The sequence below is a fragment of the Prosopis cineraria genome, unplaced genomic scaffold, assembly GCF_029017545.1.
Source record: "Prosopis cineraria cultivar Desert tree isolate PC_DT_omini unplaced genomic scaffold, ASM2901754v1 PC1, whole genome shotgun sequence".
NCBI lineage: Eukaryota > Viridiplantae > Streptophyta > Magnoliopsida > Fabales > Fabaceae > Prosopis > Prosopis cineraria.
Window position 1 is genome coordinate 42,356,171 of NW_026555332.1, and position 15,661 is coordinate 42,371,831.

At 32.6% G+C, this 15,661-nt stretch overlaps 2 protein-coding genes across 3 annotated transcripts; both read left to right on the top strand.

Moving 5' to 3' along the window:
* The first annotated feature begins 7,594 nt into the window (after window positions 1-7,594).
* On the top strand, window positions 7,595-10,644 carry LOC129311094 (probable prolyl 4-hydroxylase 6). Of its 2 annotated transcripts, none has more exons than XM_054953125.1 (8): window positions 7,595-8,002; window positions 8,101-8,187; window positions 8,285-8,342; window positions 8,439-8,543; window positions 8,969-9,026; window positions 9,130-9,305; window positions 9,380-9,440; window positions 10,193-10,644. In XM_054953125.1, the coding sequence occupies exons 1-8, from the start codon at window positions 7,836-7,838 to the stop codon at window positions 10,492-10,494; spliced, it is 1,014 nt and encodes a 337-aa protein (XP_054809100.1). In that variant the 5' UTR covers window positions 7,595-7,835; the 3' UTR covers window positions 10,495-10,644. The 2 variants fall into 2 exon arrangements, with proteins under 2 accessions (XP_054809100.1, XP_054809179.1); XM_054953204.1 differs by having other exon boundaries at window positions 8,128-8,187.
* An 861-nt stretch (window positions 10,645-11,505) lies between these two features.
* On the top strand, window positions 11,506-13,898 carry LOC129301789 (transcription factor MYB35-like). Its single transcript, XM_054940383.1, has 4 exons — window positions 11,506-11,520; window positions 12,323-12,455; window positions 12,562-12,691; window positions 12,977-13,898. The coding sequence occupies exons 1-4, from the start codon at window positions 11,506-11,508 to the stop codon at window positions 13,695-13,697; spliced, it is 999 nt and encodes a 332-aa protein (XP_054796358.1). The 3' UTR covers window positions 13,698-13,898.
* Window positions 13,899-15,661: the final 1,763 nt, after the last annotated feature.

Below are 15,661 nucleotides of genomic sequence, written 5' to 3' on the forward strand. Positions count from 1 at the left end.
TACTATGTTTGGTATGCAAGTATACATATAGAAGAAACCCTTGAAGAGGTAGTTCAAGTCGTGTTTGACATGCGAATAATGGTAGTGGTTTGGCCCAATAAATAGTTTTGGCACACACATCCATTTTTTAGTCAAATTTTATGTCTCAAGCCACTTAATTTTGAAATTTTAGCTTGCAAATTAGTTAAAATTATAGATTTTTTTATAGTTTTAGATTTAGGCTACAGGAGTGATATAGGAATTTTAAGGTACTTGGCCAGTAATTTTAATATAAATAATGATTGGTTTGTTTTTTATTACTGGCTAGCTAATATATATATTTGATTGCTTAATATTTATAAGGGGCTACCTGGAAAGCAATCCTCACTTAAAAAAAAAACTCCATTTCACTTGATGACTATTTTAAAATAATCATCAAATATATTCAAATACTTGACAGTTATTTCAAAATAACCATCAAATAGTTTTGATAAATTTCTACACGCCTAGGTAGGTTTTATCATTAACATTTGACAATTGTTGTGAAATAACTATCAAGTATTTAAGATATTATTTGATGGTTATTTTAGAACAACCGTCAAGTATAGTCTTATAGAAATAGCTAAAATACCAAACGTGTAAGATTATACTTGACGGTTATTATGAAATAAACATTAAGTAATGTCTTAAATATTTGATGGTTAAAAACTATTAAGTAGAGTCAATAATTCAGGTTGGGTGAACTTATTTGAATTGAGTTTGAAATATCATGCTCTCTAAAAAAAGCCCATATATATAGCTAAACTTGATTTTAACTTTTTTTTTTGTTGAGTTTAGGTTACCCTATCAAGCTTAGCCAAAACTATCAACTCTATATATATATAGAGCCAGAAATTTCAGTAGTCAAGTTTATTCATGTCGAACTTGATTTAGGCCAAGCTTATTTGGATCGTGCTTAAAATATCCTACCATTTAAAAAAAAAGCTATATAACTAAACCTGACCTTAACTTTTTTCGATGGGTTCGGGTTTAGCTCGAATTATATGCTTTACCATCAAGTAAGGGTATCCCTAATACATGGCGCCTCATTACTTAATGGTTAAAAACCGTTAAATATTGGCTAAAATAACCATCAAGTAATGGAGTCTTCTGTGGTAGTGAAAATATATGTTAGGATTGCAAAAATTCACTTGTAAATGTTTCTAACTTAAGCTAAAAGGAATAACAATAAATTACAGAGCAAGCATTTGACTGTGGTAGGATTTCTAGATGTTGTTTCTGTTGTATTTTGTGTGATATTGTAGTTCCTCCGCATTGTCTTTGAGATATAGCAACAGTATAGTTCAGACCAAAATAAAAATAACGTGAGTTTCATACGCTTTAATTTTTGTGTCATTGCCTTGTTTTTACAACACTACACACCACATGTAGACAATTCTTATATTTCTCTTTAATATCCAAAATCACGTGAAATTCAAATGTTAAATAAAAAAAATCAAAAAATAACAAAGGAGTCCTATCTATAAAAAATTGGAAAAATCACATTATTTATAAGTTGTGATTTGTGATATCCGATTCATCAAATGTAGGGCAGTACGGCCTTAATTAGCCAATTTCATCAATTGAAGATTACAATATTGGTTAGCATTTAGAAAGGGTGGTAGCCCCCAGACCTTTCAATAAAAAAGAATGTGGGTGACTAGAGAAAGCAGGTCCCCTAATAATAGGTAACCTATCATTTTTAGCACCTGATCTAATTTGTTAGAAATGGTTAGCTCTCTAGTTTGCCAATGAGATATAGGTAGCAATTAGCAATATGCAAATTATATGTTAGCAGGAGTTACTTATAATGGTACACAACCAATTGAGAAGAGGATCAAGATGATAAAATTGGACCAACTAAGCTCCACGAGATTCAAATGAAGGTATGGTGGTTCATTTTATTCTTATTTGGATCCATTGGTTTCCCTTATTAATTTATTAGATTGACCTTTGGTTGTTCATTATATGCGTAAGGTAATGAAAATTGGTCATCAAATTTTGACCAGGATGAAAATCAGAATGCAAATGCCCCTTATATGTGCCACATTATTTTCGATCATGTCTGAGAGATATCACTAATATGAGATTTGGTTTCATTCTATATGCAATGTTGTGCTTTGGGTAATAGCGGGAAAGGTTAGTAATTATTCCACAATATTCATTATATGAGTATGCAGGGGAGGTAGTGGTTTATATTATCATGAAGTGATCTATGATTGTCGAAGAAGTCCACAATTCATTGGTTAGTTTCTATGAATCAACAATGTGTTTTGCTGTTGCTAATAATGTTATTTGTTATTCTTTGAGAGTTGATTGTGATTATGATAATATTCCTTTTTTTTCCAACACCAATAGTTCCATGTTTTTCATTATAATATTTCTCTGGCTTATATATCTTCCAAATTTGGATTTTCATAATTGGTCATCGTTTTTTTTTGTTTTGTAATCAGATTTGAAATCACTAATAATAAAATCTAGTCAAATATAAAGCGGTTTTATGTGTCTTTATGTTTCAGTTGGTATTTGTCTCCATTGATATCCAATTCTTTTAATTTTTGAAAAAAATATAACTTTTGATTCCTACACTTTACTTGTGTTTTACTATAAGTTCTTACACTTTTTTTGATATTTTAAGTCCTTACACTTTTATTTTTTAATATTTTAGATCCTTAAATGACCAAAATGAATAAAGTGTAAGGACCTTAAATAAATGTAAAACACAAAAAATGAAAATATAGAAATTTAAAATATTAAAAAAAATGCAAGGACGAATAGCAAAACACAAACAAAATATTGGAATCAAAAATTAGGTTTTTTTTAAAATTTTTTATATAATTTTTGGGTACAGCTCGAGCTTGATGAGGATTTTGTTGTCAAATTTTAAAAAAGTAAAGTTATTTACGTGTGATTTATAATTTAAAGACTTCTATATATTTACCCTTTTTTTTTTGTGCTCATTGCATAGCCATGGCCTTTCCCTTTCATTAGGAGTAGAAAATATGAAGGAAATCAAATAAAGCGTTTGAGCTGTCTTCACAAGAAAAAGGTCTGGGAACCAATAAATTTGTTTACGTCATATAAGAAATATAATTTGGAGTTCTAGAGGCCTGTTTGTTTCTAGTTTTTAAAAATTATTTTTTATTTTTGAAAATAAAAAAATTTTAAAAGTTGTTTGGATAAATGTTTTTTATTTAATTATTTTTAAAACTGTTTTTGTTTTTTAAAACCAAAAAAATAGAAACAACTTAAATTTGTTTTCATTTTATTTATTTCTTTTTAAAATATACTACATTTAATTATTAAAAATTACAATTGTTTTGAATAATTTTTATCATAAATCATTACCATTAACCGTTTATAGCTATAACTATTTGTCTATTTTTTAATTAAAAAATTATTTTAAAATTAATATGACCAAATGAATTTTTATTTTGTTTTGTATTGAAAAAAAATTATGAAAACTATATTATAAAATAGTTTTTAAAAATAAAAAAATGAAAACAGAAACTAAAAGGCCTGTAAAATCCCTGCAATTCATGCAGTTTAAACTAAGAACAAAAATACCAAATAACAAAGTTTATGCTTTCTGCAGGACTTGCTTATATTGCAAACCACACCACATGATACTATAAATAACAACAATTACTTCTTAGTACAAGCAATATAACTCAAAGATACACATTAAATTGAAAACTATCACAATAATGGCAGACAAAGAACTTGAATAACCCTTATCATCTTATCTCTATCTATCTTAGTAGTTTAAAATGCTAATAGTACAAAAATGAATAGAGCACAAAGGTTATCACGCGTTTTCAGACGCTATTATATGTCATCTTTTTTTTTATCATATTTTGTACATTCTTGTGAGAAATATTAAACGAATTATTTAACTCTCTCAACGCAATTCGAATAATATTCAATCCTAATATCCCAAAGAGGAGGGAACTCTCAAGTACTTTCTCATTATACCCACAATTGAGTAACATACCCTTCACTCAAAATCTCCCATGCCATCCTTGTGCTAAAAACTTCCTTGATCCTGAAAAAAGAATTTCAATAATATAATCAATATTCCTAAACCTTCAGAGGTATGTTCCCATGTATATTGTCATTTAGTATATACATTCATGCATATTACTGTTATGCACCAATAACTAAAATAATGAAAGGATATACCATAACTATCAAACTTGTAGCAGATTATATCATTACATATTCTAAAAACCTGAATACTATCTGCTTGAAGGTTCATTACCAAGTATCCGACCAAAGTGGATCAACTTCAGTGGTTTTTTTAATGCTATTGCCAGTGAGCTATTGAGAACAAATATCCACAAACTAATGGAGCAACTTGAGTAGGTACTTCAATTTTCAGCCAACTATATGTTTAATAGTTTCTGTTATTCTCCTATAGTTAACTTAATAGCGAAAAAAACATGCCCAATGATCATTAAAACATGATGATGGTATCTACCATTGTTACCCATAAACATTAGAAGATGTAGTTGGCAAGATCATGCCAATGAAACTAAGTTACTCAAAATATAACTTGACAAGGAAATCATCCAGCCTCAGCGTAATTGCTTTACAAGAAATGGATCAGGTGACATAGGCATGATTTGTATAACCAAGTAGAAAAGGCAATCCAATGATTCACAAATATATGATTCACAATTATTATTGAAAGCTTCTTCCTGATCATGTGTGAAATTACATTGTCATATGTTATTTCAACTCTTGGATTAACAAAAACTTCTTTTGTAGAAGGTTTGTGATTCAACTCCATTATCCATGACCACAATTGTAAGATTTATTCATATTTTAGAATTAATATTGTTGACGATGTGTTTACTCAATTCTTTTTCCTCTCATCTCAACGAAATTAACTCCCATTTTCCCCATTCCTATCTAAACAGGCCACCAAATCAATTATAGAGGACAATGATCAAACAGTGTCCACTCCCACAAGTTCATTGGTTCGTAAAAGAATGCTGGAAGCAGACAACAATACAATGGCCAATGGCCACTTAACATTATCAGAGATCCGCAAGTCAACCATAACAGAAATAAAAAAATAAAAAAATGAAGTGCATCCCAAAATTAGAACACGATGAATCTATAGCTCCCGGTCTGTCAATGATATCAGTGGATGAGTTTTCCGCCACCAACCCTGCAAGAGGATCAAAAGACAAAAAAACCAGTCATGTGTAACACTACAGTATATTTGTGTGCATCTTTGTTACCCATTGAATTATATGCGTCATGTTTATATTAAGTGGGCAAAACTTCAGTGAAATATAATAATCTAGGATTGTGGACTTTTGCATGGGTCTCTTGTGTGATGGTTGAGCATGTAATGTGATGATACTATTTATCCTATGCATCTTAAGACATACATGGGGACTACGGGATTAGTACTTTGTGTCAAAATTTTACTACTACCACAAGATGTAGGTTACAGGAGCTGCAATTTAATTATGGGGAAAACATAATTTCCAAAATAATTTTTGCTTTGACACGCACACCCTTGCAAGTTTTACATTATTAATCTAGCACCAAAAATATCGAATTCATATAGAGCGAAACAGAAAGTTATAACCAAACAAGAACAAATTAAAATACAACAACTCAAGGTAAATGATAGATAAAGAATAACAAATACAAAGAGCAATGGCCCATGCATGGATTAGAACAAGCAGAAGATACTAATGAGCAGCACAATTACAAGTGGTTTGTTTTCGTACTCTACGCTCCAACATATTTTCATACCAGCTTAAATAAAATAACTCTAAATAATCAATAATCAATTAGAACAAATCGTAGGTAGATACCGACTACCAGCACAATTACAAGTCGTTTGCTTTCGTACTCTACGCTCCGAAATATTTCCATACTAGGTTAAACAAAATAATATTAAATAATCAATAATATGCAAAATCAGATTATCACTTGTTCCACCTACTTGATTAAAAAATTAGAAATATCTACACAATTCATATGAACAATTCTTATATTCCGTGCATGCGCATGAGGCCAAAATCTAATTAAATATAGGGAGAATTTCACTAAAGTTCTATTATATTTTTTATATTAAGTATGCTTAAGGATAGTATATTTTATTAAAATAGTTTAAGCAAATTAGTTAAATCCTTTAAAGCTTATATATTCATAATATATTTTTTAATATTTAGAGGTGAAAATTCTTTTATATTTAATATTTTTTCTACCATTATTTTTCTTTTTTATTTTCTTCTTCTTCTTACTTGGCTTGTACTTTATTTTTTTAATTTTAGACATCTCAAGTCTATTTAATTTCTTCTTCTCCCTTTTTTTAATCTCTTTTTTCATCTTTCATTCTCTCTCTCTCTCTCTCTCTCTCTAGTTGCCAATTGAATGTCTCTAATACCATGTTATATTTCTTATATTAAATATATTTAAGGATAATATATTCCATCAAAATAGCTTAAATTATTTATTTAGATACTTTTTAAGTTTATATATTTATAATATATCTTTTAATATTTAGAAGTGAAACTTTTTTTATGTTCTAATAAGTCCCTTGGATGTGACACAATTTTAATCCGGTGCTAAAAAATTTTAAAATTTCATTGCAAGCTCGAAGCATCAAAATAAAATAAATTCTCTTACTTGAATGATCAAAATGTCCTTCAATTATAATTAGCATTAAAGATATAACAAGCCAACTTACTATTTTTACAAGTAATATATTAGTAAAATATTAAGTTAAGTTATAAGTTTTACAAGTAGCATTAATAGAATAAACATAACTTCTTGTTATTCTTATAATATTACTTATAAAAATCATAACTTGACTTGTTATTATAATAATATTACTTATAAAAATCACAACTTAACTTGTTACTATAGCAATATTACTTGAAAAAATTATAACTTGCCCTGTTTACTAATATTTTTTGTAAAAATTGAAACTTAACTTATTATTTTAGCCTTTTTATTTGTAAAATTTTTAACTTGACTTGTTATTATAATAATATTACTTATACAAATTATAATTTGATTTATTATTTAAGTAATGTTACTTGTAAAAATCATAACTTAATTTATTATTTTAATAATGTTACTTATAATTGAAGGGTATTTTGATCATTTAAATAAGAGAATTTATTTTATTTAAATGCTCTGGGCCTGCAACAAAATTTCATAAGTTTTTGAAACTCAGTTGAAATTATATCACATCCAAAATTTTTTAAATGAAATTCTCCTTTCAATATATCATCTCTAGAGAAGATAAATATAAAATATTGTGGCAAAAAAATGTGTATCAAAATATCAAAATATTATTTATATATGTGTACCAATACATCATAAATAGACGTGTCTATCAAGGGGGGGAAAAAAGAAGTTACGTTACATCTCACAAGTTATACGGCGTGCCGTGCCCTAACTTTAATCTAACCTAATTAAAAGTCTCCGTAATTTTTATTTGTATTTTTTTTTTTTTTTTGAGAAAACTACGAAACCGTGTAAGCCTGTAAGTTGTTTCACACTTTCACTTTTGCATCTGTTTCTACAGAGAATCCGATACAGGAACGTTGAAGGAAGGTTCCAGAAAGGAGAACTGGGGCTCCTAATTAAAGGACGCAGAGAAAGTCAGTGGAAGCCAAATACAGTGGGCGCTACTTGAATTCTCTGAAAGTTTCAACATATGGAAATCAAATCACACAAAAGTACAAAACCCCACGACTTTTCCACTTCCTGGTTTCTCTGATTCATTCCAGTTTTCTCATTCCTGCATTGCTTGTTCGGTTCTTTTTCCCCATTTCTATAAAATGTCTCTCTGTCCTTTCTCTACCATCATTCCGAGTTCATTCTCTCTCCCTAACTTCCCCATGGATTCTAGATACGTCCTTGCAATTTTGTTCAGTTTTCTCTGTCTTCTCCCCGATCTCTCTGTCTCTTCCATTAGATCGCTGGACCTGGGCCTAGATATGACCACGTAATCGCCCACATCCACACTTTTTTTTTTGGCGTGTTTGTGTGTAATACGTTGATTAAATGTTTCAATTAGTTTTTTATTTGTAAAAATCTTTTCAGTCATGGATCGGTTCTTGGATTGAACAGGGGAAGCTCATCAGTGAAATTCGATCCTACTCGGGTCACTCAACTGTCTTGGCGTCCCAGGTTTTTAACCTATTTTTTTTAATTATTTTTTGGTTGCATTGGCTGAGACATGCATTGAGTCCCCCCCCCCCCTTTTTGTGAAACTTACCGTACGCAGGGCTTTTATATACAAGAAATTTTTATCCGAGGAAGAGTGTGACCATTTGATTAATCTGGTTAGTTTTCTGTTATTATTATTATTTTGAAATGGCCGCTGTTGGTCTTCTGTCCAAAGAGTATGTTACCTTCAATTCCCGAATTTGTACTATCAGGCCAAGGACAAGCTAGAGAAATCTATGGTAGCGGATAATGAATCGGGCAAAAGTATAATGAGTGAAGTCAGAACGAGTTCTGGGATGTTTCTTAACAAGGCTCAGGTATAATTATTTGTGGATCTTCTGTTTAGCTGCACCGTATTTGATGCACGTTTATCCTGTAAATATAGTGTTTAACATAAAGAGTTGCGTCATTGCCAAAAATTTCTTTGCTATGCTTTTTATCCTCTTTGAAACACGTTATTCTTTTTATCTTTTAAGGGAAATTGGTGTTTTGTGACGAGAGACGATCCAGATCAGTGGAATATTTCTGTCATCTGGTGAATTTAGTTTGAGGACCCGGAGTTAATAGAATTTCCATTTTATTTTTACTGTCGAATATCACACTGGTGAATTTGGGGAAGTTTTAAGGAAAAGTATATACAAAATTGTTGTGACGATTTAGCTGTAGCCTGCACTTTCATGATCTTGAGTTTTGTTCTCAAAAAGCCTTATCAATTAATTTACTTTTCTGTTTTATATCGAAGGATGAAATAGTTGCTGGTATTGAAGCCAGAATTGCTACATGGACCTTCCTTCCAATAGGTAGGTGCAATATTATGCTTTGATTCATTTCAATGCTTGTATATTTTTCCAGGGTGATTTCTCTTTCATATTTATCAGTCTCTAAAGCCATCTATGCCATCAGAGAACGGTGAATCTATTCAAATACTGCACTATGAGAATGGTCAGAAGTATGAGCCACATTTTGATTACTTCCATGACAAGGCTAATCAGCAATTGGGAGGCCATCGGATTGCCACTGTGCTGATGTATTTGTCTAATGTTGAGAAGGGTGGCGAGACTATTTTTCCTAATGCTGAGGTATGAAACATATAATGAGCAATCTTAAGGTTCATCTGAAAGAAATCCATTATTGATTTGTTTGCCATTTTTAGGCACGGTTATCCCAGATAAAGGATGATAGCTGGTCTGAATGTGCAAAGAAAGGCTATGCAGGTATAAATTCTAGGATGCTTTGACGAACAATTGCCAGATTTTCTGACAGTTTGGTCTCTTACTATCATCCCTGAAAATTTTGAATGATGTCAAATGTGCATGCCCTTCTGATCTTTTTTGTAGCAATATTCTGTCGTTACCCTTTTATAGTCTATAGTATGCTATCAAGTCATGAGTTGGTATTTTAACGATAAGGATTCATCGCCAGGCTGTTTTTCTCTTTGCTTGATGTGCCAGATTCACTACATTGCCTTTCTACTGATATTGAATAGTTTCTTTTTTATTTCCTTGTAAACGGCAATATGGATGATTAAACATGAGATTTCTGTGAACCACCTAAGCCTCTGGCTACTGGCTGCTAAACTAAATGTGGTAGCTTGCTGTTAAATATAATTGTAGATTTGTCACCAAAAAATATAATTGTGATTGTGTAAGAGCTTGTTCGGGTTATTTTTCAGAATCAAAATGGGAAGGGCCGAAGAGGGGAAAGGTAGAAATGTCTCCATTGTTTGATAACACTTTTTTTTTTCCCATTAGCTGCATCATTGTGAAATATTGCGATACAGGGGTTGTTTTATTGATTGAGCAAGTAGTACCAGCCAGTTTTTGTCGTTGACATTGATTGCACTTGTTGCCTTGCTGTTTCGGTATAAATATGTCCGGCTCTCTGTGTCATCTATAACAATGAGCTCTTGTGTCATTGTTTTGGGTCATGGCATAATATCTAATGCCTTTCCGTTTATATGTAACAGTAAAACCAGATAAGGGTGATGCCCTGCTGTTCTTCAGTCTTCATCTGGATGCGACCACAGATCCTTCGAGTTTGCACGGAAGCTGCCCGGTGATCGAGGGTGAGAAGTGGTCCGCAACCAAGTGGATTCACGTGAGGGATTTCGACAAACCAATCAAGAGAAGTGATGATGGGGAGTGTGTGGATGAGAATGTAAATTGCTCCAAGTGGGCTAAAGTTGGGGAATGTGAGAAGAACCCACTTTACATGGTTGGAAATGAGCAGGTCAAGGGTTACTGTATGAAGAGCTGCAATGTCTGCTAGTTCTAGCGTTTACTAACTGTATATAACACATTTTTCCCGGCCAATAACTGTCCTATTTTATTCACCAATCCCCACGCTGGGTCAACGTTGAGGGAAAGATACACGAAGTTGCCTATTTTTCTCTTTGCAATGTGATGCTAGTGTTTTTGACCTCCCCGGATGGATTCATAGTTGTGTCAATCTGGATCACTGCGTTACACCAGATCCAGATAATTGTAGTCATAAATAGATGACTTGTTGGTAATTTGAAAAAAGAGTTAAAATTTAGTTTTGTTCATGAATTATATTTTCATGAGTATCCAGTGACTTGATCTCAAACTTTTACGGCTAATAATTTCTTCAGGCCAGTAATTTTTTTTTTTAAGAGCAAAGAAAAAAAAAAGGTTGGGAGAAGCAAAGGAAGAAGAAATTGGAGGGCGCGTCGAACTAGCCGGCGCGCAGGGAGCCAGGGATGGTGGGGGGGAGAGAGAGAGAGATGATGATGACATGGAGGCACGTGACAGCTCATCAAATTTTTAGGTCTCATCTCACTTGTCTCACGCAACATCTGTTAGCATCTATTTAATAAGTTATTAGGTGATTCGTCTTTTTTAAAGTTTAGGAGGTTAATACTCCTAAGATATATAGTTTGGGGACAAAATAAAGTTTAATCCTGAAAAAATAAAATTTGAATCCCTTGTAAGTGCTTGGGTCTTCTTAAGTAATCCCACTAAAATTAAAGCGATGAGGTGTGAATTTTTCCTCCTGTACCGTAATCAATAGCAAAAAAACCCTGATTTCATAAATAAATTAATCTTTATTTCTATACATGTATTTGAATAAGTTTAATATTAATAAATATATAGTTTACATAATATGTTATTTAAATAAATGTATTTAAATTTTTTATGATATCATTACCTATAAATTTTCGCCTCATTATCTTTGGATACTTTTACATGTAAAGATGACATAAAAAGGCAGCGGTTACCGTAAGAGACAAATCAATAGATTTTTTCTCCAAACTAATACATGCTAAGAGTGCTGGTACTTGGTTGTCTTGATGAGTCCTTTAACATGGTTTTTTTTTTTTTTAAATGAAGGATATCCTCTATTCTGAAAGCCGAAAGTGTTTAGCCTTCTACAGCAGAGGATGAAATTAGAGACAAGGCTGAAAAGTAAGAATGATGGGTGAAGAGACAGAAGGTTGAGTCTCCATGCTCCACCCCACTTTTTTTTGCTATATATAGAATAGTTCCATTTCAGATTTCCTCGAGATATAAATGACCTTCTTACGCATGAGGGTCACTTTCTTTTCTTTAGGTGAAAACCACTTCTACTGAAATCTTCTTGTTGGTGGTGGTGGGGGGGTGTGTGTGTGTGTGTGTGTGTGTGATTCTACAGGAAGAGAGGTATGACTGTGAGCCATAAGTAGCATGAGAAGATATCTTCTTAGTTTGTGAGCCTCACATAAAAGCTTGGATTGCATGCTGCACAACAGAAATGAAAATCACTGTTTAAACATGTATAAAGGTCATTCGATTTGTACCCGATTAGATATTGCTGTTGGAGGCCAAGCTTATGAGAGAGAGAGAGAGAGAACAGGAGAGGGAGGCAATTGCAGTATGTTTCTGATGTCATACAAAATGGTTTCATTTTTTAAAGTTGTTTTTCACAGAAGATGAAGACGTTCATGCAATTCTTGTTAGCATAAACCCATCACTGCATGCTTTCCTTGCCTCTTCATATCTTAAAACGCTAACAGCTTTCTTTCAAGGCTTTAAAGTTATGTACCTCTGCATCATCAGCATTACATAATTAATCTCCCAGCTCCTTCATTCTCTGCCAGAATGGGAAGGCCACCTGCTGTGATAAATCCAATGTCAAAAGGGGCCTTTGGACTCCCGAGGAGGATGCTAAACTGCTCGCTTATGTCTCCAATCATGGCACTGGCAATTGGACTCTGGTTCCTAAGAAAGCTGGTTCATTTCTTCCCACCCTTTATTCTAAAGCACCAATATAATATTATTGTCACTTAAACGATACTCCAACTCCAACTTCACGATTTTTTTTTTTTTTGGCTTGCAGGGTTAAACAGATGTGGTAAGAGCTGTAGGCTCAGGTGGACTAACTATCTGAGACCTGACCTCAAGCATCATAGCTTCACACCCCAAGAGGAAGAGCTTATTATTAACCTTCATCAAGCTATAGGAAGCAGGTTTACGTTTAATTTGATGTTATGTTATATTAATTTGTTTTCAGTTTAATTTGTCTCCGAAAAGAAAGCAGAATTAGCACGACACGAAGAGCAAATATATATATTTACATATAACTGGCTTGGATTATTGAGAAGGAAACTGACCATCGTATTGGGCATGCATCACAAGCTTGGCGCCATTGCCAGCCATATATCTGTTTTCTTTTGTACGTACATTTGAAAGGTAACGAATGTTGCATCTTTTTGAGGCATCTGATCAGTGTTTAATTGTTTTTTCTGGTGCAGGTGGTCTTTGATTGCGAGGAGACTCCCTGGGAGAACAGACAATGATGTGAAGAACCACTGGAACACAAAGCTGAGGAAGAAGCTTTTGAAGATGGGAATTGACCCGGTGACCCACAAGCCTGTGTCTCAAGTCCTTTCTGACTTGGGAACTATTAGCTGCCTCTCAACTGTAACAACTGAAACACGACCCGCAAGCACCAATCTAATGGTCTCTAATCAGCTTGATCAAGAGGTGCAATCCCAATTCATTAACCCAGAGAATGACGTCCAGTCACACCAGAACGAAGCTGCGTCTTCATGTTCCTCGTCATCGTCATCATCTTCCTCTAGTATCACACGACTAAGCTCACCTCGCTACGTCATGGCTGCTGCTGCTGTTCCTGCCCCCTGTTCATCGTTTGATTGGAGCGAGTTTCTTCTGAGTGACCCGTTCATGTGCACCGAGTTTCAACAGCTGAATCAGTACGACATGAATGGGGTTTCGTCGTCGTTGAGTCCCTCGGTTATAATGCAGAACCAAATTCAATTTTCGAATAATGCAGGTGATGAGGGTTCAGGAGTGGTTGTGGCTGATGAGGCGAGCGTGAAGCGTCAAGTCTTTGATAAGCAATATTGTGAAGGGACTGCTTCATCATCTTCATTCGTGGATGCCATTTTGAACAGAGATAGTGAGATTAGGGCAGCATTTCCTCAATTGCTAGATGCATCCACTGATTACTAGATTCCCCTTTTCTTTTTCCTTTCTTTTTTCTTCTAAGCTAAAGTGGCATATATAGTTTGAACTACGCGATATCCCTCTACGCTAAAGCGGGGAAATTTAAGATTGTGTTCTCAGACTGTTTCATAGGAATGGTGGGATCACATTATTGAGCATGAATATAACAGCCTAAACACTTCAATTTTACCAGTGCTACTTGATTTGTACTGCCTTTTTTTTTTTTACCTTTTTGATTACCAATTCAAAAATAAAAATTTAATGATTTATTTCAGTAAACTAGTTGTGGTTAGTGTTTAACCTAGTTGTGTTTAGTGTTTAGTTATAATATGCACATTGATAAATGAAATAAAATACAGAAGTTATATTATATTTTAGATCACTTGTAACTAGAATCCAAGTAATTAAGGCTTCACCTGCTAAATACATTGAGCCAGGGCTACGTTAGGATCATTCATCTTTAGACATTAAAGAATAAAGATTAATCTCTTCATGTGTGTTGAGCCAAGGCCAATTTAAGATACCAATATCCAAATGCTAAAGATTAGTTAATCTTATAGAACTTAATTCAAGCGAAATCCATCCTCAATTGATCATGATCGATCGGCAATTTTTCCTGTGCACAAGTTCTTTTTTTAAAAGAGTCAATTGTGTAGAGCATATCCGAATCTCTGCTAAAGGAAGATTTAGAGACCCCCTTCCTCCCTCTGATGCGAAGTACAACTTACAATGGATGCATAACAGGACAAAATTTACGTAGCCTTCTTACATATAAAACAAGACTCAATTTACAGCAACATAAAGCTGGGGTACATAAGGACAAATTCCAAATTACAAGGCGTTCAAGGACATATTCCTCAAACTTTAAAAATAAAAATGAAATCTCCAATATTTTATTTTCTTTTGTGTAAGAAACAATTATATATAAAATTTCGCTGGATAAATTCATAAAAATTTAAAATATTCATAAAAATTTGGGCAAAAGGACAAAATACTTGAAAAATTACTAACCAAGAGCATCCAATAATTTAAAATAAGAAAAAGTGCACAAGTACTCATGAAATTATTTTTTCAATGCATCTATGATCAAATTGCTAAAAGTCAACAGTATTGATTATTAGTTGGAGATTTGAAATTTAATGATTTGATCACAAATATGCTGAAAAAATAACTTCATGGGTGCTTATACATTTTTCGTCACTTTAAAATACTAGATGTTCTTGACAAATAACTTCTTAAGTTTTTTCCCTTTACCCTAAAAGTTTTATAATATCATAAAGCTTAAAAAGTGACTTAGGGTTTTCTTTGTATTTTAATATCTGTATTGTCTATAATATATAACTATATGTGCTCTGTAGATGTGAATTTAAATTGGTAACACAAAAACCAAGAGAAAAAAGACCTAAGGATAGGTGACAAGTATTGTCCTATCATAATCATTGTTACTTGAATTAATCCAGATGATTGAATCATCACTCAAAAATAAAATGATTTGGTTCAACCATTTGGCATATTTTGACAATTGGTTCACTTTGACCTGAGTGATTCTTGACGATCTAAAACAAAAAACTCAAGATTTGAAATAATTGAACTGTTTTAACTTATTTTTGTATGTGTGATTTTGATGATGATTCGAATAAAAAATTCAAGACTTGAAATAATGAATTATTTTAACCTATTTTGTGTTGCGTATGTGCATGTGTGCCTGTGTGAATATTATTTTTATTTAGTTATTATATCACTATGTAAAACTATAAGATCATGACCTACTAATTTTTATGGTTCATTGTTTTGGTCTAATTTTTAAAACATTAATCATAATTCAACCTTCTAAACATAGCTATGCAGCCTACCACAAGTGAAAACACAAGAATCACCACGCAAAAATTTCTAACAATAGTAATGCAAACCCAAATGAATAGCCAGTCAAAGTTATGCCTCAATTATTATGTGTAAATGATAAATTAGCT